At 41.8% G+C, this 26,954-nt stretch overlaps 1 protein-coding gene across 5 annotated transcripts in view; it reads left to right on the forward strand.

Annotated features, from left to right (window-relative positions):
• ITGB4 (integrin subunit beta 4) overlaps positions 1 to 26,954 on the forward strand; it is a 91,206-nt gene that overhangs the window by 60,424 nt on the left and 3,828 nt on the right. For 2 of the 5 annotated variants that reach the window (XM_032211281.1, XM_032211280.1), the window contains 14 exons: positions 2,150 to 2,329; positions 3,531 to 3,679; positions 5,145 to 5,349; positions 6,822 to 6,964; positions 7,625 to 7,805; positions 8,826 to 8,963; positions 10,314 to 10,496; positions 10,986 to 11,117; positions 17,826 to 18,047; positions 19,752 to 19,901; positions 21,960 to 22,112; positions 25,294 to 25,482; positions 26,405 to 26,560; positions 26,789 to 26,953. In XM_032211281.1, the coding sequence (XP_032067172.1) occupies positions 2,150 to 2,329; positions 3,531 to 3,679; positions 5,145 to 5,349; positions 6,822 to 6,964; positions 7,625 to 7,805; positions 8,826 to 8,963; positions 10,314 to 10,496; positions 10,986 to 11,117; positions 17,826 to 18,047; positions 19,752 to 19,901; positions 21,960 to 22,112; positions 25,294 to 25,482; positions 26,405 to 26,560; positions 26,789 to 26,953 (2,346 nt within the window). Of the gene's footprint in view, positions 1 to 2,149; positions 2,330 to 3,530; positions 3,680 to 5,144; positions 5,350 to 6,821; positions 6,965 to 7,624; positions 7,806 to 8,825; positions 8,964 to 10,313; positions 10,497 to 10,985; positions 11,118 to 17,825; positions 18,048 to 19,751; positions 19,902 to 20,153; positions 20,325 to 21,959; positions 22,113 to 25,293; positions 25,483 to 26,404; positions 26,561 to 26,788; position 26,954 lie in introns of all 5 variants that reach the window. The other 3 variants (XM_032211284.1, XM_032211282.1, XM_032211283.1) reach the window with 3 other exon arrangements.

Genomic DNA, 26,954 nt, shown 5'->3' on the forward strand with positions numbered 1-26,954 from the left:
GGGCGAGATCATCCGGAGGCACGGGATAAAATACCACCAATATGCGGACGATACACAGTTGTATCTGTCCGCCCCGTGCCAACTCAATGAAGCGGTGGACGTGATGAACTGGGGTCTAGAAGCCGTTAAAGACTGGATGAGAGCAAACAAGCTGATACTCAACCCAGACAAGACCGAGTGGCTGTTGTGTTTTCCTCCCAAAAATTTGACCAACATACCATCACTCAGGCTGGGGGGACAAAACTTACACCCCTCAGAAAGGGCCCGCAACTTGGGAGTCCTCCTGGACCCACAGCTGACTTTTGACCACCATCTCTCAGCTGTGACCAGGGGGGCATTTGCCCAGGTTCGCCTGGTGCGCCAGTTGCGGCCCTACCTGAATCGGGAGGCCCTCACAACAGTCACTCGAGCCCTTGTGATCTCCAGGCTGGAATACTGTAATGTGCTCTACATGGGGCTGCCCTTGAAGAGCATCCGGAGACTTCAGCTAGTCCAGAATGCGGCCGCGCGAGTGATCGTGGGCGCACCACGGTTCGCCCACATAACACCGATCCTCCGTGAGCTGCACTGGCTACCTGTCGATCTCCGGGTGCACTTCAAGGTCCTACTCACCACCTATAAAGCGCTCCATGGTAGTGGATCTGGCTATTTGAGAGACCGCCTTCTGCCAATTACCTCCCTGCGTCCCATCAGATCGCATAGAGTTGGCCTCCTCCGTATTCCATCCGCCAGTCAGTGCCGACTGGCGACTACTCGGAGAAGAGCCTTCTCTGTTGCGGCTCCGACACTATGGAACAATCTCCCCGTGGAGATTCGTACCCTCACCACCGTCCAGGCCTTCCGCACAGCCCTCAAGAACTGGCTAGCCCGTCAGGCCTGGGGATAAGTCTACTTTCGCCCCTCCCGAATGCTGAGTGAATGTTGAGTTTTACTGTTTAATTTATTTTTGTTCACATTTCTTTTTGTATTGTCCTACACTCCCTTTCCTTTTTGATTGTAAGCCGCCCTGAGTCCCCTCAGGGAAAAGGGCGGCCTATAAATGTCCAATAAATACCAAAAAAAAAAAAAATTGCCCCATTTTACAACCTACCTTTTCACAGTGGTTAAGTGAATCACTGCACTTGTTAAGTTGGTGACATGGCTATTAAGTTAATCTGGCTTCCTCATTGACTTTGCTTGTCAGAAGGTTGCAAAAGGTGACCACCATAACCCCAGGACACCACAACCATCATAAATATGAGTCAGTTTGCCAAACATACCAAATTTTGATCATGTGACCATGGGGTTACTACAACAATCATAAGAGTGAAAACAGTCATAAGTCACTTTTTTCAGTATCATTGCACGGTTAACTTCCAACAGTCACCAAATGAATGGTTGTAAGTTGAGGAGTATCTGTACAGCCTAATGCAGACTGACGATTGCACTAAAGGCTAGGGCTGACTCCAGAAACAAGACTGCAGTTTTTAGTCACATGACACTGTGGACCTATTCTATTTACCTTTCCTGAATAAATATTCAGTGACAGACTAAATGTCAAGGTAAATCCAAGTGGTGGCCAGCAGTGGTGGGATTCAAAATTTTTACTACCGGTTCTGTGGGCGTGGCTTGGTGGGTGTGGCATGGCTTGGTGGCGTGGCAGGGGAAGGATACTGCAAAATCCCCACTCCCACCCCACCCCACTAACTTGCTTTCCAGGTTTTCTGTTCTCCTGTGCAGGGCAACAAAAGACGACCCAGCCGATCAGCTGGGGCTCGGGAGGCAGCGAATAAATCAGGGGCAGGGGCAGCCAGAGGTGGTATTTGCCGGTTCTCCTAACTACTCAAAATTTCCGCTAATCTGCAGACTAAACGTTGTTCGTTAGAACCGGTCAGCACCGGCTGAATACCACATCTGCTGGCCAGCATGACTAACATGAGAAATACTAGGAACTGCAATTCAGCAACATCTAGGAAAATGAATGTTGCCCACCACTGGAATAAATGATGAGGTGCAAATTCAGGAAGATATTGCTATCTGGACCTCTCCTATATTATGTAGGAAGACAGAGTAACTATATGTAGTAAGAATCCAAGGGCTCATTTTATAAGCACGCTTTCCAATTGTGAACTTATCCTCCTTTCTTTCCTTTGCCTCCATCTACCCCCAGATGCCCATGGCATGATTGAGTTTCAGGAAGGGGTAGAGATGGTGGATGTTCGGGTTCCCCTCTTCATCAGGGAAGAGGATGATGATGAAAAACAGCTGCAAGTAGAGGCTGTTGATGTTCCTGTGGGCACTGCGGAAATTCGTCGTCACCAGGTCAACATCACCATAATAAAAGAGCAAGGTAGTATGATAGTCTGCACTGGGGAGGACAAATATTTGTCATACAATCACTTCTGGCTGGTCCTTCTGTAGTTTATTTGCCATAGTTAAATGTAGCTTGTTCCTGAAAAAGGATTTTGTTCTAATGGGCAGTCAGAAAACTTTCTGTTTTCTGAAAAATCAGATGTATTATCTATATATTATAGACAAGAGATGGAAGAACTCCTTTTGTGACACTTAGAGCACCTTCAAACTCTTCAAAGCACACCCTGAAACAGAAAGTTCAAAAGTTGGGATAAATGGATTAGGGAAACTTTAAAAAGTAGAATTAATGCTCTAAGCCTTGCAAATATTTAAGGCATTAATTTCATATTTAAATTTTTTCCCAATTCTTCCCCAATGTCAAGCTGATTTCTGCCATAAGTGGATCTAGGAGCAAAACCGGTACTTGCAAGCCTTAAATGAGGTCACAGATCATCATTATAGCTATATGAAAAGAATAGATCTACCTCCAGTAATTTCCACTTTTCTATGGTAACAGATGTTTATGGAATACTAAATCTCATATTCATTTAGGGAGGGATGAAAATGGTGAGGAACATAGCAAAATCCAGAGGTTTTCCAATCTAGATGGTAGGCACGCACATATCTGTTAATATTAGGGATGCCAGTAAAAAAAATAAATCTGAACTTGGCTGCCAACCTAGGCTATGCAGAGCATCAAGAAACTAGTTGGAGGAATATTGAAGTGTGTGGGGTCCTTGATGCCCCCTCAGCTTGCTTGTGTGTGTCTGTAATCATGAGCCATATCATTTTTTGCCCAGTGTCTTGGGCTATTTTCCACCCATGTGTGCAGTTGATTGGAGGTTTGTACCTGATACTGATAGGTAGGGCATGCTGTCATAAGCATTCGTGTAGAAAGAAAAGTTGTTCTTTGGTGGAAGTGTGCTTACAGACAATTTTTTTCCTACAAAATTTTCCTAAATTTTTCCAAGCAAGCTTAGAGAGGACCGAGGACCTCTCATTTCAACCCTGAGCTACAAATATTCTCCTTTATTAATATTGAAGTGTAGATCTTGTTCTCTAGCTTAGAAATGGGGGCAATTAGTAATATTTCCTGCTTGCTAATGTAATCATATGTCGGAATAGTGCCTAGATGAAACCATTATTTTACAGTATTAGATGATTAAGATTGTTAACATATTATCTGTGTATCTCTTTAGCAAATAGCATCATTAGCTTCCTGGAGCCAGTTTATTCATACAACCGTTTTGACCAGCTGGCTAAGATCCCTTTGGTTCGAGAAATATTGGAGAAGGGAAAATCCCAGATATCATACAGGACACGAGATCTCACAGCTCAGCAAGGCAAAGTAAGCACTCTGTGAAAACCAGAAGAATTCTCATAACTGTTCCACAAATACTTTTGGCCACTACATGGTCATATGGTAGCCCTGTGGATAACAGAGGGAATATGAGCCATGGTGGCGCCGTGGTTAGAATGCAGTACTGCAGGCTACTTCTGCTGACTGCCGGCTGCCTGCAATTTGGCAATTCAGATCACACCAGGCTCAATGTTGACTCAGCCTCCCATCCTTCCGAGGTGGGTAAAATGAGGACCCAGATTGTTGGGGGCAATAGGCTGACTCTGTAAACAGCTTAGAGGGGGCTGTAAAGCACTGTAAAGTGGTATATAAGTCTAAGTGCTATTGCATTCCTACCATATTAGACCAGCTCTGTGCCCCTACATTGGTTGCCAACAGGCTTTTGGATGGTCTGGTACTAACCTATCACATGGCTTGGCAGAACCACATTTTCCCACTGAAATTAGCCTGGCCAGTTTGCTATGCCTGAGAAAACTTAATAATGTTCCCCTTTTAGGGAATTGAAGGAGGCTGCAGTTGTTCTTTGCGAAAGCTGGGATGGTTCTTTGAAACAACCTCCCACTGGGGGTCTGTTGGCTCCAGCCCTAATCACCCAGAGCTCTTCTAGAGGACACTTGGATCTTGACTCCTTCTTGGTTTGCTTATAGCTTAGTTAATTTGACATGACGTGGTTTTCCATTAGTCTTTCTAGACTTTTTGTTTACTGTATTGTACATTGTTTGTTATGTAACATCTTTCCGTTGCTGGGATCCTTAGGGGTTTGGCTGGTTATGTGAGTTAAAAGATAGTTTGATAATAATAATGGGAAAATCCCTGAATAAACCAGCAGATCTTACAACATAAATCTGTAGACTAAATGTTGTTTACTAAAACGTACGCCTTTGGTGTTTTTGCTTTTTCTTTGGGATTTTTGTTTGTTTGTCTGTTTAGTTTGGGGCACAATTCTAATTGAGACCTATGTATTCAGAGGAAGGAGTTTGTACAGGGGAAGTCTTGAAAAGAAAACACCTTCCATGCCTGCCAATTCAATTTTTAAGCTTCAGTGGAGCAGAGGGCACAGTAATTTTGTGAAGGAAGAGGCTGGGAAGAAAGGTTAAAAAGTCCTCTGGAACAATGGTTTGTGTTAGAGAGAAGTTATACAGTAAGCATTTCACCTCTTCTGTACTTGAGATTTTACATCATCTTCTTTCTATAGCCAAAGGAGGAGAGGAAGAGAAACAAACTAGGAATAAGAAGTTGCTGGTGCTGCTTTCAGTCCATTATCAGCCCTGTAGACCCAAGGCCACCGAACCTCTTATTTCTATGTATTTTTAAAATATGTACCTGTATATTATATGGCTCAAGGTACTCTGGGTGGTGCCTTTGGATCAGAAGGACAGAATATGGATGATTCAATACTTCAATGTAAAAAATATAGTACCTTGTTCAGTGTATTCTCTCTTTACCTTTCCAGGATTATGTTTTTGCGGAGGGTGATCTGATCTTCCTGCCTGGAGAGAAGCAGAAGGAAGTGCAAATCAAATTGATAGAGTTGACAGAGATTGATGCCCTCCTTCAGAACCAGCAGCTGAAACAATTTGCAGTGGATCTCATCAATCCCAGATTTGGGGCAAAGGTTGGCAAATACCCTCAAACCATCGTGACAATTGTTGATCCAGGTGAGCTACATTTATTTCCAATGACAATTCTCATTTTGATGCTTAAATATCATTTGTCTGTGGTGCTGTATTGTAGAGACGTTGAAACTTCTTGATTCCCTAGGCTCTGGCAGATGGAACCACCGAGACTTCAGTATTTAGGATCAACAAAATTAATAAAATGTGATTCCCATAAAATATATGCTCATTCATAAGCTAGCAGTGTGGTCATTAAAAAGTCAAATCCCATTTGTTCAATGTTGCTTTGAGTTTCAGCCAGAGGTGTTGTGTCATGTATGTCCTGTCATAATTGTGAGTGTTTTAATGATATTCCTTTAGCCATTGTTTGATGTGGTCATTGGGATACAATTAGAGAAATAATTTTGCTAGTGAAATCCTATAAAACTGTAACTAATTTGTTGTACAATTTTTATAATTATTTGTTTTATTTTTACTTTGCATAGTTTATGTAAATGAATGATATATCATATAGTATAGTATAGTACAGTATAGTATGACCAATATTACCTTGCAACAGATTTCTGCAATACAGTATTTCTGTGCATCATTTTATGATTCCAATCAATTCTTCGCTGTGCCAAATAACTTGCATAACCTTCCTTATAATGATACAGGATACACATATTTCATCTTCAAAACTTATAGTGAGATGTATTTTTCTTCTGTGAACTATGTTGTTTCTGTGAAAACAGTCTCCGAATGTTAAATATTGTGCAAAAAGTGGAAAAAAACTAGCAACAGCCTTTTATCAGGTAAAATAGAATATCAAGTATCCCTGAGAGCAGTGGTAGGTTTCAAAAAATTTTAGAACCTCTTCTGTAGGTGTGGCCTGCTTTGTAGGAGTGGCTTGCCGGCCATGTGTGGGTGGGAGTGGCTTACCGGCCATGTGACTGGGTGGGCGTGGCCAACTTGTAAAATATGGTGAAACTCACTTAACAACACTCTTGCTTAAAAACCAAAATGTTGGCTCAGAAACTCTGGCATTTGAAGCACACAAGTTTTAAAGCTGTCAAGTTACAAGACCCTTGCACTCCTAACCCTTTAGAAAAAAAAAACCCCAGGGGTGTTCAAACTTGACAGCTTTAAGACTTGTGGACTTCAACTCCCAGAATTCCTCCTCTCACTCTTCATCTTGATGATGTGTGGACGGGCGGGGGAAGGGAGCTGGAACCGGTTCTAAACGGCACTGTAGATTTGTGGAACCTCTTCTATAGAAGAGGTTAGAACTGGCAGGAACCCACCCCTGCCTGAGAGATATTAGCCCTGAGAATGTGGCCTGTGTTTAATACCACTTATCTCTTATTATCCCAAGTTTCTTCTAAAGAAGTTTTTTCTCACCACTTAAAGATGTGTGAAGTAACTGTTGTGCCTCTCCCAGTTTATGACATGTCTTAATCCTTTATCATTTGACTTGGATTTTTTTAGTTGCTTACAAAGTAGTGTAATTTGCTCTACCTTTTTTCTCCTTCCAGAAGCTGTGGCATCAGAGATTCAGCTTCCATATTCCCCTAGAGGCATTCTTGCAGCACCTCTTAATCCAAATTCACAGGCCTTAAGCTCTAGAAAGATACGCTTCAATTGGTTGCCCCCACCAGGCAAACCAGCAGGATACAAGGTATAGAAAGCAAAGCACTAAAGACATGTGAGACTGTTGTGTATGGAGGGAAGCATACTCTTGCTTGTCCCATGCGCATGAAATGGGACTCCTGAAAGGCTCATGAAAAAAACTGTGCAAGCAAGGAAAATACATTTAGGATTTGCTTTCTAAAGTTTTTGCCAATAAGTATTGCAAATCTGTTGGAGTACAAAGGGAAAGTCAGAAATTAACTATACAATTTACTATTTAGCATTAGCATTAACTATACAATTTCAGTAATTATACATCTATTTATAGATTTTAACTTCTTTGAAAATACATCTTTAATTTTTAAAAAAGCAAAAGAGCCCCTGCATTGCATTTTGAAGATTTTATTCATTTGCATTGCTTACACTCATTGAATCAGAATTCAGTTTTCCAAATATTAATAAATGAATGTCTTTCCTGATGCATAAGGGAACAATCCTCATTCATTACCTTTTGAGGACCTGAATAAAAATAACATCTTGTAAAACTATGGCACTGCATTGCAGAGTTCTGCCCATATTCTGTTCATTTAGGGATAGTAACGTTTGTGAATGAGAATTTTCCGTTTATTTTTTAATGATGTGATGGTAAATACTTCTTGGCTACTCATGCAAATTTTTAAAAGGGAAAGTCTTTCTCTTTGGACTGCAGGTGAAATATTGGATCCAAGGAGACCCTGAATCAGAGGCTCATCTGTTTGATTCCAAAGTACCTTCGGCAGAGCTGACCAACCTGTACCCCTATTGTGATTATGAAATGCAAGCCTGTGCCTATAATGCTTTGGGGGAAGGGCTTTATTCTAAGGTGATCCACTGTCGAACACTTGAGGAAGGTAAGGTTGCATCCCACGGAGTTTGACAGAAAAAAAATGGGCCATCTAAGGTTTCCTTTCTGCAAGCCTAATCCATCAAGCATCAGCATATTCATGAATCATATTCAGATGAACTGGCTAGAGACAAAGCAAGGCACTGGTTGGGGAGATTATGTTGAAGCAGCCTGAGTTTCAAATTAGAGTTAGAATCGGATTATTTCTGCCCATCCAGCTACTTCAGGCAGAGGAAGCATGTTCCCAGTTCCTGACAATGAAACAGTGTCACCTTTGGGATCTAGGAACTAGGCTGTTACAGTACTTACCCTCTGGAATGTCATCACCCCCAGAGACCCTTATGGCTCTCATCCAAATAGCAATAGCACTTAGACTTCACAATGCTTTTACAGCCCTCTCTAAGCGGTTTTACAGAGTCAGCCTATTGCCCCCAACAATCTGGGTCCTCATTTTACCAACCTTGGAAGGATGGAAGGCTGAGTCAACCTTGAGCCTGGTGAGATTTGAATTGCCAAATTGCAGGCAGCCGGCAGGCAGCAGAAGCAGCCTGCAGTACTGCACTCTAACCATTGCCACTGCGGCTCAGTCTGATGACATTCAGACAATCATTAAAAACCTGATTGTTTTCCTAGGTTGTTGGAATAGGATGAATGTGGCATCCCTATATAACATATATAATTTTTGTTGTTGTTGTTATTCATCATTATTGAACTAGTCTTGTGGCTGGCTGTGTGTCAATTGCTTCTTTTTTTAACTAATACCAAATACTAATATACATTTATCCGTCAAACTCCAGATTTCAACTTTAGAATTCCTATGGGGAGCAGAAAATGCTCCTAAATTAAGCACTTGGTTGATGTTTAGGGCATCTGCTTTAAAATTACTGTATTATATAGCTCTTGTGCTATTTCCAGCTTCAGGTAGCCAACTCTTTGTATTCCTCCCTCAATGCATTCAAAGACATTCAAACATTCCTACACTGTGTGTTAATTGCTACAGAATAGTTTCTGCATTTCATCTCTGTAGTTCCTAGTGAGCCTGGACGCTTGGCCTTCAACGTCATCTCCTCCACTGTGACGCAGCTGAGCTGGGCTGAGCCTGCAGAAACAAACGGCATGATCAGAGCTTATGAGGTCAGCTATGGACTCGTCAACGAGGAAAACAGTAAGCATGAAATCTGTGGGCTACCCTTAAAAATCATGTATCTGGCTAATTTGTTCAATATCTTCATGAAAGTATTTCAGTTGCATGCATTTAGAAGGCCATTGCACTGGAGGTCTTTGCTCTTGAAACCTATGATATCAAAACTGTTAATCCAAGTTGCAGACTATGAAACCCCCAAATGGTGATGATAGGAAGTATGACATACACCTATCTCTCAGTAGGTTGGATACAATTGGTTAGTCTGCGTGTGAAGCTTGACTTTGCTTCTCTTGCTTAGATTCTTATTGAATAGTCTTATTGCACAGATAAAAGGGAATGTACCAGTGGTGAAATTCAAAAAATTTTACTACCGGTTCTGGGGCATAGCTTTGTAGGTGTGGCATGGCTTGATGGGTGTGGCAGGGGAAGGACACTGTAAAATCTCCATCCCCTCCCCACTCCAGGGGAAGGTTAATGCAAAATTCCATTTCCTCCTGATCAGCTGGGACTCGGGAGGCAGAGAATAGATGGGGGCAGGGCCAGTCAGAGGTGGTATTTACCAGTTCTCCAAACTGCTCAAAATTTCTGCTACCAGTTCTCCAGAACTGGTCAGAACCTGCTGAATACCACCTCTGGAATGTACATGGCTGAGGATAAGGTTGTAGGACCCATTCTGGGTCGGTCACCGAGACCAGAGGTTTCGTCTTCTGAGCTTTCAGATTCTGACTCATCCTGGAGCCTATCTTCAGGGAACTTCTCTCTAGCCTCTCGATAGGCTCCAACACAAGTCTGAAAGCTCAGAAGACAAAACCACTGGTCCAGTAACCAACCCAGATTGGATCCTACAGTCTTATTGCAGTTTATTTTGCAGCCCATGTTTTACAACATTCCTGGTGTCTTGTCTTTGTCTTTCACTCCATGCATTCAACTGTTTCCACACTATTTGATACTTCGCATAGTGCCTAAACTTCTGTCATTAAATGTTATATCATCTCAATAATTTGCTTTTCAAATTTTTGCTTTATGAAGAGATTTTGGCCTCAGTCCAGTTAGAAAGAAAACACTGTTCTTGCTGGTACTTCAAGGTATCCAATTTTTTAAGATACAGATAGCCAGTTTGACGGGATATATTGGCTGCCTTACCCTGGTGCTTATTTCTTCACATAAAACCTTTTGCTTGTTGAAAAGAGACCATTAGATTGATTCTGCCAATCCAATACAACGAGAGCCCATTTGATGCATTAGTAAAAGGACTGGCCTATAGACCAGGAGTCCTTGAATTCTAGTCCTCCCTTAAGCAGGAAAGCTGGCTGGGTTGAAAAGGAAAAATGACTAAATATATCAAATTCATATACATATATATATTTTCAGGACCCATTGGCCCCATGAAGAAAGTCATGGTGGAGGACCCTAAGAAGCGGATGGTTCTGATTGAAAATTTACGGGAATCACAGCCTTACCGTTATACAGTGAAGGCCAAGAATGGAGCTGGATGGGGGCCAGAAAGAGAAGCTACCATTAACTTGGCTACACAGCCAAAACGTCCCATGTCCAGTAAGTTTTTATCATAGCTTTTCAAATGTGTACGGTCAAGCTTCTGCTATACAGAATTTTTGTTTTGGGCTTGAACTAATACAGTGTTGTTAAGAGATATCCCTTTGGGTTTGTGCTTCTATTGTGTGGGTATTATACAACCAGTATTATAGTCTGTATTTGCAGACCTATACTGTGTGGCATATATTCACTGTTTAATGGGATACCACTGGTAACAGGGATCAAACTGTTTAGTAATATTCTTACTTTTAATTGTATATGCTAAATATACTGTTCAACCACATCCCAGTATTGTTATCCTAACATGCATATTTTTAAATCAAAGAGCTTCAATGCTGACAGTTTTCTCCAGTGAAACGATGTCTCATATTAATTAGATCAAAGTACTAGATCAAACAGTATCTTGATATAAAGTATGGTTGGGATTCATTATGTTTGCATAAAAAAAAAATCCAACTTATATTTGGTTCCTTCCTTCCTTTTTTGCAGTTCCTATCATTCCTGATGTACCAATAATTGATGCACAAGAAAGAGAAGACTATGACAGCTTTCTAATGTACAGCACAGATGTATTGCGTTCACCAGCTGGTAGCAAGCATCCCAGCGTCTCAGATGACTCTGGTACAGTATGCTTCGTTATAACTTGCAAAAAATGTTTGGTTGCCATTTTTCATGAAGTATAGATATAAGAGAAAATGAATATACTGTACGAGGGCAATACAAAACAACTTGAACACGCTGAGCACCATATTAACAGGCTAGCAAATATTTTTTTTCCTATTATTTACAATCAAGCATATTTTAAGGCGGAGCTAATATTATGGCTCCCAGAAGTTCTATAAGAAAACGTCAAGGCAAGAAAAAGAGAAACAAAAAGTCCAGTTAAGCTATCAGGTCCTACCTATTTAACACTACCTTCCAGACTAAAATAAATAAATAAATTCCAAATTGCTATGATCCAGGCTCTCCGATGCATCAGGAGGCCTCTGGTGGGTCCTTATTGAAATTACTGTGCTAGACTTGACCTGTGATTTCCCTATTAGCCTCTCTAAAAAAAATTAAAAAATAAAAAATCTGAGGAATGCTTTGTGTGGAGGTTTCAGAGTTCAGAATATCCAATCATATACTTTTGAAGTGGAAGTTTTCTGTTTGGTGGTTTATCAACCCGTGATAGCAAAACAGGACTGTAAATTGTTTTTGTGCTTGCACTTCATTGATTTTCCTCTAATGCAGCAAAATAGGAAACTATCATTTCTATCTAACCCAGTGGTTCCCAACCTTTTTTTGGCCATGCCCCACCTAAGCATCTCTAAAATCCTGATCCCCCCCCCTGACATATAATTATTGATTGATTGATTGATTGATTGATTGATTGATTGATTTTATACACATAAGCACATCAACAGAACACATAAACACATTAACAAAAATAACCACATAACTTAAAAACAACATAGGAACAATAAGTTCCATTGTATATCATACAGCAGTTCCGAATCGGTTTCTTTGCAGTTAGTGTTTTCCTTTCTATACATTTCTATCTTGCGTTTGTAATCTCGTTACTCATTATCCATTTTTATATACATTTCTTTATTTATTTATACTTAGCTACTTATGATCAAGTATTATTTACCTATATTGTGCTTTATATTTTTACTGTCATCTATTACATGCAGTTATAGGTATACATTCACATAGTTATTCTTTTTCTTTGCCATTCTTATATTATTATTATTCCATTTAAAAGGGTATAAGGTATAATTTGGAATGTATTATTTACCATCCTTCACACCTGCTATGACACCACCTTATTTTCTCTTTCTTTTCTTTTCTCCCTCTGTTCTGCTCTGGGCAATGAGGTTCTGCTCGGGCAGCCAGTTAACTCCACGCTTGGGAATATCTTTCAGATCACATTTATTATCAGGAATCCTTAATAGCAAACTTACAGTTCAGTGTTAAGATTCTTCTGACTTTCCCTGATCTGTCCCATCACGTAGTGTAAAAAGACATTAATTCCTCTAACCCATGCCGCTGGTGCAAAGCTGCTTCTGGTAGTGCTGATAGCGATTCAGTGAGTGCGCAGTAATAAAACAATTTCCCGGGCAAAATACCCCACTGCCCAATCAGGGAGCACAGATGTGGTCACATGTTATGGGACTACATTTCCCATAAGGTAGTTACATTTCCCATGAGATAGTTGCTTAAAGGAGACAGCCTCTAATTCTTAAATTGGCTATACACTGTTGGGACAGCACACCCTCCCTTCCTTCTCTCCTTCCTTCCTTCCTCCTCTCCTTCCCCTTCTTCCTTCCCTTACTTCTCCCCCACTCCTACCCTCTGTCTTCTCCTTCCTACCCTCTCTCCTTCTCTTTTTCTCTCTTCCTCCCTCTTCTCCTTCTCTTTCTCTCCCTCCCACCCACCTCTCCTTACCTCTTTCTTCTTCCCCTACCTCTCCTCCACATCTCACCTTATTTTCTCTTTCTTTTCTTTTCTCCCTCCCTTCCTTCTCTACTTCCTTCCTTCCACCGCTCCTTCCCCTTCTTCCTTCCCTTACTTCTCCCCTCTTTCTTCTCCTTCCTACCCTTTCTCCTTCTCTTTTTCTCTCTTCCTCCCTCCTCTCCTTCTCTTTCTCTCCCTTCCACCCACCTCTCCTTACTTCTTTCTTCTTCCCCTACCTCTCCTCCACATTTCTTCTTCCTCTCCTACTATCTCTCCTTCTCTCTCTCTCTCTCCCACCCTCCACTTCTTTCCTTTCCTTCGTCCCTTCATTCTCTACTTCCTTCCTCCCCTCCTTTCCTTCCTTCTTCCCTTCCTTTCTTTTTCTATTGTTATGGGTGTCTCTTTCAAATCCAGTTTATGTTTTCTTGAGGGTGTTATTTTCACAAGTCCATTTTTTTTCATATCATTTCCTTTTTTCTCTATCATTCTACAGTCTATATGCCAGCTATCATCCTGATTTGATTTCACCAATCATGACCCCCTTGTTTTACTCATAATTATTATTTTTGAGAGTTGTTCTATTCTTTCATTGCTTTTTATTTCTTTGCTCCATCCATCTATACCAATTAATCCATATCTGGTCTACTTTCAATTTCTTAGGAATATTAAACATCTGGGTTCTTTTTTTTTTAGTGAGTTCAGTCCATTCAAGTTTATCGACATAATTGTTATTTCTTGATCCATCTTTAGTTGAGATTGTTTCTTTTACTTCTAGTTTGTATCTGACTTTTCCCTCTCGCGCCTTCCTTCTCTGCTCTCTCTTTCTTGCCTCTTTTCTTTTCTCCTGCTTCTTCCGCTGTCTTCCTTCTCTGCTCTTTCTCTTTCTTGCCTCTGTTCTTCTCTCCTGCTTCTTTCGCTGTCTTCTGATGTTTCTTCCACTTGACTTCTGTATTCTAGTTCCTCTTTGCTTCCTTGTTTTCCTTCCCTATTACAGTGTTCTTCATAGAATTTGTGTGCTTCTTCTAAATTCTCTCTTATATCTTTTTCCTTGCCAAGATACCAGATCCCCTTCTGATACCAGCCATCTGTACATTATTCTGTTTTTATTCAACTTGTTTGTTAAAAATTGGTATTGCCTGCGTTGTTCCCGGATTCTCCGTGGGATCTGTTTAAGCATGGTCAGCTCTTTTCCCTGTAGTATAATCGTCTCTTCTCTGGTTTTTTTGTACACTTCATCTCTGGCAGTTTTCTTAGTGAATCTTACATGTACTTCTCTCGGGAGCCTATGTCTCCTTGCATAATTAGTATTCACCCTGTAAGCCTCATCAATAATTCCTCTCAGTTCCTGTTCTGTTTTTTGCAGAAATTCAGTAAGGATATTAATCATTTTTCCTTTCAGATCTTCCTCCTTCTCTTCCGGTATGTTTTGAAATCTTAGGTAGAATGCCGCTTTTTCGTTTTCGAGTCGGATTATTGACAATTCCAATTCTTTATTAAGTTGCCTATATTCTATTTCCATTTTTCCCATCTTCTGATCTGAGTGTTATATTTTTTCTTCCATACATTGGATTTTCTGTTCGTTGATTGTTAAGGCTTTCTGTATCTTTTCAACTTTATCTTCTACATTTTTTATTGTTCCTTTCAATTCTCCCATTTCCTTTTTTAATTCTTCTTTATTTTTCCTAATTCTTACTTTACTTAAAAAGTGAACTCTACTCACACGGAGGAAGCCTAAAAGGCCATTAACTTGGTTTAAACAAGGTTCAAAGTGCCCCCATTAAAAATCAAATTGTCCCACTGTTGGGTGTGGGGCCTGGGCCCCATGTTGGGAACCACTGATCTAATCCCAATATCATGGCAGAAGTTCACCGTCAGATCACTGGACTTGTAAGAATACCTTTGCCATCCGTTACTCTGAAATGAAAGTTTCAGCTTTCAGTAGTCATCCCAACTAATCATTTTTAAAGGGTTTTTTTTTAGTTTCCCATTTCCTAGTTAACTGCTATCAGTCATTGAGGTAGTACAAATCCAAAAACCAAAATATGCCTTCCAAAACCAGTAATAACTTAAACCAGGACAAAAAGACTAACAACCAAATCCCATTATCTACACCAGAGGTTAGGAGCTTATGTTGGTAAACCAGTTCTTAATCCCATCAATCCATACTATTTAAGTCATTGGCCCCCTGTAGTCTAGTAATATATGCATTTTGACCTGGGTAGCGAATAGAAAAGGAGTCTGCCCGTCATAGAGTTTCAAAATTATTGCCTTTTTGAGGGTCAAATAAACAAAGTATATACGAGAACCAGTTTGTAAGTTGTTGTATTTAGGCATGTGATTGATTTCTTCAAAAGAAGTTTCAAGCGCATTGTACTGTGTGTTTGGTTTTGGTTCAGCATATAGTTCCAAATTTTTAGTCAGGACTAAAGCCTACTTCTGAAAATTACCTTGCTCTATTTCTTGCCACAAAAGATTTTTTGAACCTTTTGAACAAAGGCAGACGTAATGCTTCTATCTATGGATTCCATATTGTGATTTATTTGAGTCAAGGTACAATGTCAATAATTCAAGAGGAATTCAGATCATGGAAATATTGTGCATTTTTAAACCGAAAGATACATAATAAAATGTTCTAATAATTGTTATTTAAAATAATCAATTAAATTGTGTTAAAATATTTTCCCACATTAGGATGTGTTAAGGATATGTAGAATTATCTCAGTTTTCAAAGATCAAATAGCAAAATGTCCTGTTAGCTGATTCTTGGATTCTATTGTTCAAAGAATGTAGACCCTTCCCACCCTCCCCCCAACTGTCTGGCTCTCCTTAAAGAATTGTTCTTTCTGGACCTTGCCCATCTGCTGTAGAGCAATAGTTCCCTTCCCACTTTAGCTGTTCCTTTAGCCTTATTTATATCCAGCTTTGGAAATAATCTTCCATGAAGTAGCTGCCTCCACTTCATTTATCCCTTAATTATTCTTTTCCAGTGTATACATATTTGAGAACAAGCCACTTCAGATAACACAGATATTAGAAAATTGCATTGTCTTCAGCGGAAATGAAACTGTTCCTTTAGCCCATCTACAAGACAGTTATAATTTCCTGACATGGAGCACTGATTGCTTAGAGGGGTGGATATTGGATACAATAATTTCCATACAGCCAAGGGTTCTGAAGAAACTGATCTTAGCAATGGAATTCTGGTCCCAACTGCAGTCAAAAGTCAACTTCTTGTGTGTAATTTTGCAATTTGAAAAAATAATTCAGCAAGCACAATGATGTTCTGATATTTTATTCTATAAATCAGTGCTTCAGTTCAGCAGTGTGTGTGTGTGTGTGTGTGTGGATACATGATAAGGTGATACAGTAATGTGCTTTTAAGGTTGCGGTAATACATAGATGGATTTATTTGGGCATAACCACAACTTAATGCAGCATGATTCAGCTGTCATACAGTTATGGCCATTGGTATAAATTATTGAGAAATAAATTATACAGAAAGTTTGAAAATGATTTCCCCTTCTATTCTTACATTGAACTCTTATACATGCATATTTGGGAGTAGGTCCTACTGTATTAACTCAGTGAAACTTGTTTCCAGGTGACTCTGCATTGTAGATAGATGATAGATAGATAGATAGATAGATAGATAGATAGATAGATAGATAGATGGATGGATGGATGGATGGATGGATGGATGGATGGATGGATGGATGGATGGATGGATAGACAGACAGACAGACAGACAGACAGACAGATGATAGAGAGATAGATGATAGAGAGATATAGATATAGATAGATAGATAGATAGATAGATGATAGATAGATAGATAGATAGATAGATAGATAAATAGATAGATGATAGATTGATGATAGATTGATAGACTGATAGATTGATGATGAGGTTGATAGGTTGATAGGTTGATAGATTGATTTTGGGGTCCTGCTACACATTAATCAAGAAATCACTACAGGTAGTCCTTGACTTACAATCACAGTGAGCCCAAAACCTCCGTTGCTAAGCAAGACAATTGTTACATGAGTTTCGCTCCCATGTTACAACTTTTCTTGAGATGAGTGAATCACTGCAGTGGTTAATTAAGCCACATGGTTAAGCAAAACTGTCTTCCCCATTGACTTTGCTTTTCAGAAGGTTGCAAAAGGTGATGATATGACTCCAGAACACTGCAACCCTCAAAAATTCTTGTCAGTTGCCAAGCATCTGAACTTTGGTCAGTGACCACAGGGATGCACAGTTGTAAGTGTGAAATGCGGTCATAAGTCACTTATTTCAATGCTGTTGTAACTTCGTTCACGAAACTAATGGTTGTGAGTTGAGGACTACCTCTTTCTGATGACAATGATGAACTTAGTGCAAATAAGGCAGTTTGGGAAACTAACTCTTGCTCCCTGTTGCTGGATATCTTGCTTCAGAGTTCTTGTCTAATTTGATTCTATACCCAATTGTGATTTTGTTTTTATTCATTATACAATGTTATATTTATTAAATGAAGAGGGTAAAGGAAGGTCACCTCTGATCCTATGATCAGATATTAGATACTAGTACTAGTCTAGATACTTTTTTTAAAAGATGGGATGTCATAATTTTACTATGATTGGCAAGAATCAGAGAGTGTGCCTTATGGATCCTGGTCGGGTCTCCACTTTCCACTCATAATCTGAGCACAAATACAATGCATATGTAGCAGACTCCTTTCAGAGCTACAAGAGTCCTTGTGCATTGTGCTTCCCCCCTAAAGTGTTGCTAGGAGACACTAAGGCAGATTTGCAGGTAGTTTGCAAGTGATGGACTGGCTGCTTTGTACCCCTCCTGGCGCTTCCTGCACTCTTCCAACTGTGCCAACGCAAGTCCTTCACTTGTTCCAAAAGGCTCTCGATGGAAATATGTGCAGCTGCTGGGGGACGAGCTGGACCTTCGTCACGTCACCTGGAGACTCCCAGTAGAACTGATCCCTCGTTACTCGGACAGCAGTTGCTTTTCCTCGGACACAGAGTGTCTCCTCCATGAGGGTAGTACCCCCTCTGAGCTAGTGGACAGTGATGCAACCAGCGGCAGCCTACCAAGGAGTGGGACTTCCCAGCCCCAAGCAGGTGAAGGATGGCCACCTTCTTCCCTCCCAGTAACCATGATGTCTCATCCTACTCCAGGGCCCTGGAATATAATTTATTCACGCTACCCCTCTACAAGCTACAAGGACATGTTAATAGCATGGGGCATTTAGCATTTGTAATGGAATCTGCTTATGATTGGTTATTTAGTACCAAAGTCAGGGCTATAGTAGGCATGGAATTGAATGAAGCAGAATGGAAGTGCAAAAAGAGAGAATTCTTTTGGAACACATGTTGCATATTTCTGCCCTTCATGCAGCTCACAAGCTAATTTCAAAAATCCTCTGTAAACCATCAATTCAGACATCTGAGTTCCTTTCCTACCAGGTACTTGGTAGAAGACGTGGGAGGGAGGGGGAAATGGTGGTCAAAAAGATAGACCCATTATTTCCTTCAGCCTTTTCCATTGCTGGCATTCATTCCCCCAATCCATTATACCTGAAGGAAACCGTCCCCTCTGCAATATTTAGAAGCCCCCACCTCCCATTTGGAATCTTGTTAGCATAGGACAACAGTGTTACCTGCTACAAAAAAACCTCATAACTTTGATTTTCTTCAGTATGCTAAACTTGGTGAACTTTCACCATCCTGGTATGTTCCAGCTGCTTCACGTGACAGCTACTCCTTCATGGAACCTGTTGCACTAAATATCTGAACAATGCCAAATAGGGGATATTACGTTGTGTAATCAACCAATGATTCCAACAACTGTTTAAAAATTCAGAACATTCTGAGAGCTGTTGAGACAGAACTAATGCCTGCCCCTGAGCATTTTCTGTAATTCATTTAAGAATGTCTCTTCATCTTGCCCTCATTATTTCCAATAGTGGTTAACAGAGTTAACAGAGAACTCAGAAAACAGAAAAAAGAGATGACCAGCCAGAGTGTTTGTTATTAATATCTGGTTCTAGTATATATAATGCCTCTGAATATGAAGGATCTCTAACTATTTGAACAGACATTTGAATATATTAGTCTTACAGGAACTTAATGAATGCTTTAAAACATTTTCTTTTTCAAAAAATATAGCATTACTTGAATATCATGTCCTTTAGTATTTGGTACATCATTTGGCATTCATGAAGCCATCTTCTGAACTAACCAACCCTTGCTCTTTTCTTATTGGTCCTTTCAGTCTGTTTAATTCTGATATTGATGTTTTGTTGTGCATTGTAGGTTTAAGTGATATGACATAAGGGATGTTGGTTCTTATGTAGCCCCAGAATGTACTTTATAGATCAGAAGCAGAGTAAAGCCGAGGTCAATGTTTCCCAAACTGATGCTCTTCAGGTGCCTTCAGCTTTGAATCCAATTAATCTGCAACCAACATATCTGGTTGGAAAAAAATACAACTGAAATCAATATATTGGAGGCACTTGGTTACATTTTAATACTAGAAACTTTGAGTTCACATATCTTATTGAGCTATTTCTTTAATTTAAACATGGATTGGTTAATGTAGCCACAGTTGGCTGATTTCATACAGCATACTGACATAAACCTTGATATATGAACCATAGTGTTTGGGTTCACTAAGTAAAAATTAAACCACATTATGACTTAGCACAGACCGTGAGCCCAGGTATTCTAAGATATATTTATTATCAGATCTCATATTAATTAACTTGCTTGAGATGCATATCCATGGTTATGGATGTTAACTGCAGCAAATTGAATAATTTCCAGAACACTTGATGAATGGCCGACTGGATTTTGCCTTCCCTGCTGGTAGTGGAAGTTTAACCCGAAATCATCTAAGTCCACGTGTATATCACGAGAGAAGAGTGATCGGAAACTCATCGCTAACAAGAGAATATACCTCAGTGTCGGGACATGGTAGGTAACTAATGTGCGCTAATCTGTTAGTGATTTGAGAATAATCAGTGTTCTATCTGAAGGAGATTCCAGTTAGTTGAACTCTTTTTCTCTCACTTGATCTCTCATGCCAGTTAGCATTAGACAGGAAGAAAATATTCCTTCTTCCTCCAGCTATTCCATCAGCCACTGTGCCTGGTGTTGGTGCTGCAATCTTTTCTGGTACTCTCAATGGTGTGTCTTTCTTTCTCTCTGTTTTGGCATGTCCTTTAGACCCTTCCAAGAATGTTTTCTCTCCCACATACGAAGAAACTAGAAGGATACCCCAGATCCCGCAGGATGCGGGTTTTAGGAGGGCAAATGTGATGGGTTACTCTGACAGCAATGATGCTCGGGATTCTATAGTCATGACTGATGGGCCTTCTTGGATTTCCAAGTACTTAGGTATAGCAAATGGCATGGCTGATCAACTGCAAGACTGTTTGCTCCAGTGACTCATCTCATAAACTGCTAATTTATTCCCGTTAAGTTCCTTCAAGTGGCTTTGCTTGTAGATCTGCTTGTGTGCTTGTGCTAATTTGCTCTGCCTTCTAACCTTCCATCTCTTTCCCTTTGATAGCTTTCATGTTTTAACTACATCACTTCAGTTATTATATTACACGCTCAAAGGAATTAGTGCTCAGGCAGTATCCTTAACAATCTGCAATTCTTCTGTCTCCATGTCCATCTCCTCAAGTCGAAACAGGCAAATATTACACTATGTTCCTTTTAAAACATATAACTATATTTAATTGTTATTTTCCCATTCTGAATAGCATTATGGAAAAAAAAGAAAAAGCAGGAGTCATTTACAATGCAAGAGTTGTAAAAGCCACTTTGTAGGATAGACTGGCAGAAGACTACATCCATAAACATGTCCACAAAAATCAACTAGCAGTAAAAAGCAGTAATCTCGTAACACATAGCAAAACTCAGCAAGTTTCAACTGGGAAGCTATTAACATCATAAACTAAGCCAAATTGAAAAATGCTACGGAATTCCTAGGATGTTCAGACAAATAGACTTACAGAAATAAACCATATTTACACACTATTCAAAAAAAGGCAATAAAAAACCTAGGCAGGAAACAAAAAGATTAGAACACATACTCTCCAACAGCCCATATTCAGATAAGCAGGGATCAACACAAGACAAACAATCAGGCAGAAAATGGTATTCTAATCAAGTAATCACCAAGAAGGAAGAGCCGAGGTGGCGCAGTGGTTAGGGTGCAGTACTGCAGGCCACTTCAGCTGACTGTTATCTGCAGTTCAGCGTTTCTAATCTCACCGGCTCAAGGTTGACTCAGCCTTCCATCCTTCCGAGGTGGGTGAAATGAGGACCCAGACTGTGGGGGCGATATGCTGACTCTGTAAACCGCTTAGAGAGGGCTGAAAGCCCTATGAAGTGGTATATAAGTCTAACTGCTATTGCTATTGCTATAAGAAAATTACACCCCAACCCAAACTGTCAGGGCAAGCTACTATTTATTAAAAGATAGCAAAACCTACACTCACTTACATTAATGATGTTATCTAGTTGGATAATGAAACATCTGCAAGCAAACGATCAAGCTTAGAGAGTACTAAAAGTTCTGCAAAATGAACAGTCTAGGGTGCATTTTGTCCTCCTCAGCCACAAAAGGCTGACTCTGAAGATGTCTATGAAGTTCTGATCAGCTAGGCCCTAGTTTGTCATGTGGGTGAGTTTAATCTAACCTCCACCTGGAACCTTGCCTTGCCCTGAGGATTTAGGACCTGGGGACAAGAAAAAGAATAGCTTCCCTGATAAAACGAACACTCCTCTTCTTTTCCTGATGCATGTTACCATGCAATGCAGCCCTGATGCTCTTTTCATTCATTGTCCAATGATTCTTCAGCTATGCTGTTCCCCTCAATTCTTCTGGCTACATTCTCAACATCTCAGCTTACTCTTTGCTTGTTCTTTGACACAAAAGGAAGTCTCATGCTGATGTGGAAGGTTGCATTTTGTCCTTTCCTTGCTTTCAGATCTAATCTTGCTATTTTCTATCTGCCTCAGATTCTAGAATGCAGCTTCTGAATGTTCCGGATACTCCAACTCGCTTGGTGTTCTCTGCCCTGGGGCCAACCTCACTGAAAGTCAGCTGGCAGGAACCTCACTGTGATAAAGAAGTACAAGGATACAGTGTGCAATACCAGCTTCTCAATGGAGGTCAGTGAAGCTCTCTCTGTGGTGAAAGTGGCAATCAGAAAACCCTGTTTTGTCAAAAGGCATCAGATTCTAGGACGATCAGAACATGGTTTGTAGCATGGAACACCCCCAAATCATGTTTCTTATTGTTGAGGTCTGTTTCCAAACTGCCCAAACAGATTTCCCTGTCCTGATGTTTTCCAGATGTTTCCATACGCCACAGCAGGGGCAGAACCTTCATAGACCCTCTGTGAGGGGGATGGACCATTTCTAAATGTGATAAAAAAAATAATATATTTGTTGAATAATGTTCCCTAATATATCAACCAAGGCTGCATTAGAAGATAGCTGTCTAACTGGAATAGGGGTAATGTGAATTTGGGTTCTGATGAAAAACACTAAATTCAAAATGTGTAAAATCCTTAATTCCCAAATAATCCACAGACAAGATTAGTAGGCTTAGTTTTCTTTTTGTTTTTCATTTCATTTCATTTCATTTATTGAATTTCTATGCTGCCCAATCCCGGAGGATTCCGGGCAGCTTACAGAAATGAAAAAATAAATAAAAAGAATTATTAAAAACAATGGGACACAACAAGGTTAAAAAGGAACACAACAGACACCCAATCAGAAGGGGCTAGACCTCAATCAAGAGGTCAACAGCCCCAAGCCTGCCAGAAAAGCCAGGTTTTAATGGCTTTGCGAAAGGCCATGAGAGTGGGCAGGGCCCGGATCTCTGGGGGCAGCTCATTCTATAGGGCCAGAGCGGCAACAGAGAAGGCCCTACTCCTAGGCATCGCCAGCCGGCATTGTCCCACTGAAGGCACCCGGAGAAGGCCCATCCTGTGCGATCTTATTGGTCTGAGGGAGGTATGTGGCAGAAGACGGTCTCGCAGATAGCCAGGTCCTAGGACATGCAGGACTTTAAAGATGATAACCAGCACCTTGAATCGTGCTCGGAGACCAATGGGCAGCCAATGCAGCTCACGGAGGATAGGTGTGATATGGGTGTACCTTGGCATACCCAGTATCGCTCGCACGGCTGCATTCTGGACTAATTGCAGTCTCCGAACACTTTTCAGGGGCAGCCCCAAATAGAGCGCATTACAGTAATCCAGTCTTGAGATGACGAGGGCGTGAGTGACTGTCTGAAGTGCCTCCCAGTCCAAATAGGGCTGCAATTGGTGCACCAGGCGAATCTGGGCAAAGCCCCCCCCTGGTCACAGCCGACAGATGGTGTTCCAAGGTCAGCTGCGGGTCCAGGAGGACCCCCAAATTGCGAACTCTCTCTGAGGGGGGCAATTTTTCTCCCCCCAGGGTTAAGGACGGACTGGATGGACTGTCCTTAGGGGGCAACATCCACAGCCATTCGGTCTTGTCAGGATTGAGTGCGAGTTTGTTCACTCCCATCCAGACCCTAACAGCTTCCAGGCACTGGCACATCACTTTCACCGCTTCACTGAGTTGGCACAGGGCGGACAGATACAACTGAGTATCACCCGCATACTGGTGGTATTTGATCCCGTTCCGGCGGATGATCTCGCCCAGTGGCTTCATGTAGATGTTAAATCCTTAGGAGGGGGACAGGACCGACCCCTGCAGCACCCCATAATTGAGGGGCTTAGGAGTCGACCTCTGTCCTCCAGCCAACACTGACTGCGACCTGTCGGAGAGGTAAGAGGAAAACCACTGTAAGATGGTGCCTCCCACTCCCACCTCTTCCAGCCATCGCAGAAGGGTACCATGGTCGATGGTATCGAAGGCCGTTGAGAGGTCAAGGAGCACAAGGACAGAGGAGTGCCCTCTGTCCCTGGCCCGCCAGAGATCATCGGTCAGTGCGACCAAAGTGGTTTCGGTGGAGTAACCAGGCCTGAAACCAGACTGAAAAGGGTCTAGATAAACTGCTTCATCCAAGGTCCGTTGGAGTTGGAGGGCCACCCCCTTCTCAACAACCTTCCCTAAGAAAGGGAGGTTGGAGACTGGACGATAATTTTTAAAAATAGCTGGGTCCAGAGAAGGCTTCTTGAGGAGGGGTCTCACCACCGCCTCCTTAAGAGGCCTTGGAAAGGATCCCTCCATCAAGGAGGCGTTCGTGATTCTCTGGAGCCAGCCTCGTGTTACCTCCTTGCAGCCAGGAGGGGCATGGATCCAGTAAACAGGTGGAGGCACTCATCGCTCCCATGGCCTTGTCCACTTCATCAGGGGTGACAAGCTGGAACTCATTCCAGAAAGTCTGAGCAAGACCCTCCCTCAGCATCTCTGCTGGTTCTATCCAAACGGAGTCCAGGTCCAGAACTGAGCAACTCCTCAGCTCGAGCCCTTCAAGGCATCCCCCGTTTCCCCCCCATTCAGGAGGGAACGGGTTATCCGCAAGATTCTGTGGATGCAATAAGAGCGGAAAAATGCGCACATTTTGCTGCCCTTATCGCCACGAGATAAGTCCTAATAAAGGATCTTAGCAGTGTTCGGTCGGATTCGGAGTTATTAGCCCTCCAGCGTTGCTCTAGGCATCTCTTTGGCGCTTCATCTCCCGGGTTCCTCAGTGAACCAAGGAGCCCACCTGGATCCACTGCCGTGGAGAGGCCGCAAAAGGCGCAATCCGATCCAGGGCCCCAGTTGCTGCTATGTTTCAAGCGGTGACCAGGGACTCTGCCGGATTGTGGGCAAGAGAGTCAGGTATCTCCCCAAGCTCCTTCTGAAAACCCAACGGGTCCATCAGGTGCCTGGGGCAGAACCACCTAATCGGTTCCACATCCCTGTGGTGGGGGGAGTAGCTTCCAAAAATCAAGCCTCAACAGGAAGTGATCCAACCATGACAAGGGTGAGATGTCTATTTCCCTTAACTCGAGATCACGTCTCCACTGCCCCAAGAGAAACACTAGGTCAAGCATGTGTCCCGCTCTATGAGTCGGACCCTGGATTACTTGGGTCAAGTTTTCTCTGAGATAATGTGTTACAAAAGAGACAAGGACGCAGTTTTTCTTCTGACCTATACTAAACTGAAGGACATGATCTCATCTATGAAGAAGAAACATTCACAATTATTTCTGAACAAAAGATCATATGCATGGTTGCCTCAAGACGTGACTTGTAGCATTCAGCCTATCACATTCACTAGCAGTGCCTATTCTGCCAATAGAAGCGGCAATTTTTGATCACTGTAGTTTATGGGATGACAGCTGGTTTTTCTCCTATTTCTCAGGTGAAATAAAGAGACTTACAATTCCCAATCCAACGCAGAACTCGGTGGTGGTGGATGATCTATTACCTAACCACTCCTATGTCTTCAAAGTAAAGGCCCAAAGTGATGAGGGATGGGGTCCAGAAAGAGAAGGTGTGATAACCATTGAGTCACAGGTGGATCCACGCAGCCCTCTCAGCCCCATGCCAGGTAATTGTTTTGAAATGTTTACAAGTTCATGGATGTGCGACTACTTTTCCAAATGTTGATTTTTCAGCTGTGCCTTTTGGGAGGAGTTCAAACAAAATCTGTGCTTATTCTGCATGAAAACCATGCATGTAGTTGTTATTCATATTCCACCTTTCTTTTGGGAAGTGGGACTGTCACGTCCTTATTTTAAAATTAAGATACGGTTAGGCGAAGAGAAAGAGGGGCCCAAGTCAGCTTGATAGTGGCGTAAGGCCAAAAACGTGATGGCGAACCTATGGCACATGCGCATGTGGTATGCGGAGCCATATCTGCCAGCATGCAAGCTGTTAGCTCCAGAGTGCATGCGCGTGCCGGCCAGCTGAATTTCAGCTTCTGGAGGGCTGAGGGAGGCAGTTTTTACCCTTCCCAGGCTTTAAGAAAACCTCCAGAACATGGGGAGGGCAAAAAACAGGCCCAATGGGCCTACCGGAAGTTCCCCTGAAGGAAATACCAAGCTCAGTTTGGAAGCAAGCAGTGGGCCGATGGGGAGGGGGAAGCATGGGGGGGGTTGTGCGTGCATGCGCATGTGGAGGCTTGCTTTGCATTATGGGTGCCGGCACGCACTCACACTACTGTGCACGCGAGCTCACATTTTTGGCACCCAACAACAAAAAGGTTAGCCATCACTGGACTAGAATCTGGGCTTCCCCAGTGCCAGTCCTAGGTTCATCCACTGCTTGCACTGAATCTTGAGTGGTACTTTACTTCCTGTAAATTCCAAATGTAATTGGGTTAACTTTTTGGATTCAACAAAGCAATCAATGTATAAGATATTTGAAAAGTCCAGATGCAATTCTACTATTCTAAATCTTGAAACTTCTGCCCGCGCCTCTGTTTGATTTTCTCTTAACACAACTCTGACCTTTACTTCTTTACTTGATAGGGTCACCCTTTACCCTGAGCACACCCAGTGCCCCAGGGCCTCTCATATTCACAGCCTTGAGTCCAGACTCGCTTCAACTAAGCTGGGAGAGACCCCGCCAACCCAATGGTTTAATACTGGGCTACATGGTCACTTGTGAGACTCTGCAGGGAGAAGGTATGTCAGCCTTTTGAAATACATTCCACTTCAGTCGCAAAGCTTCCCCTGCTAACATAAGATCATTTCCCAAATTATAGGTGAGAGTAAGATGGCTCAGAGCTGTAAAAAATAATCACAGTCACCTGAAATGAAGCATCCGGCACGAGGAGGAGACAGGACTGTATGGGTGAATATGTATTATTCCTTAAGCTTCCTACCTCTTATTTTTATTTTTTCTCTGCTCAGGGGAACCCAGGACAATCTATGTGGAGGGAGATAACCCAGAGACCACCCTTACAGTGCCTTACCTGAGTGAAAATGTTCCGTATAAATTCAAAGTGCAAGCCAAGACCACTGAAGGCTTTGGGCCTGAAAGAGAGGGCATTATCACCATTGAATCTCAAGACACAGG

The sequence above is a fragment of the Thamnophis elegans genome, chromosome 2 (genome assembly GCF_009769535.1).
Source record: "Thamnophis elegans isolate rThaEle1 chromosome 2, rThaEle1.pri, whole genome shotgun sequence".
Taxonomy (NCBI): domain Eukaryota; kingdom Metazoa; phylum Chordata; class Lepidosauria; order Squamata; family Colubridae; genus Thamnophis; species Thamnophis elegans.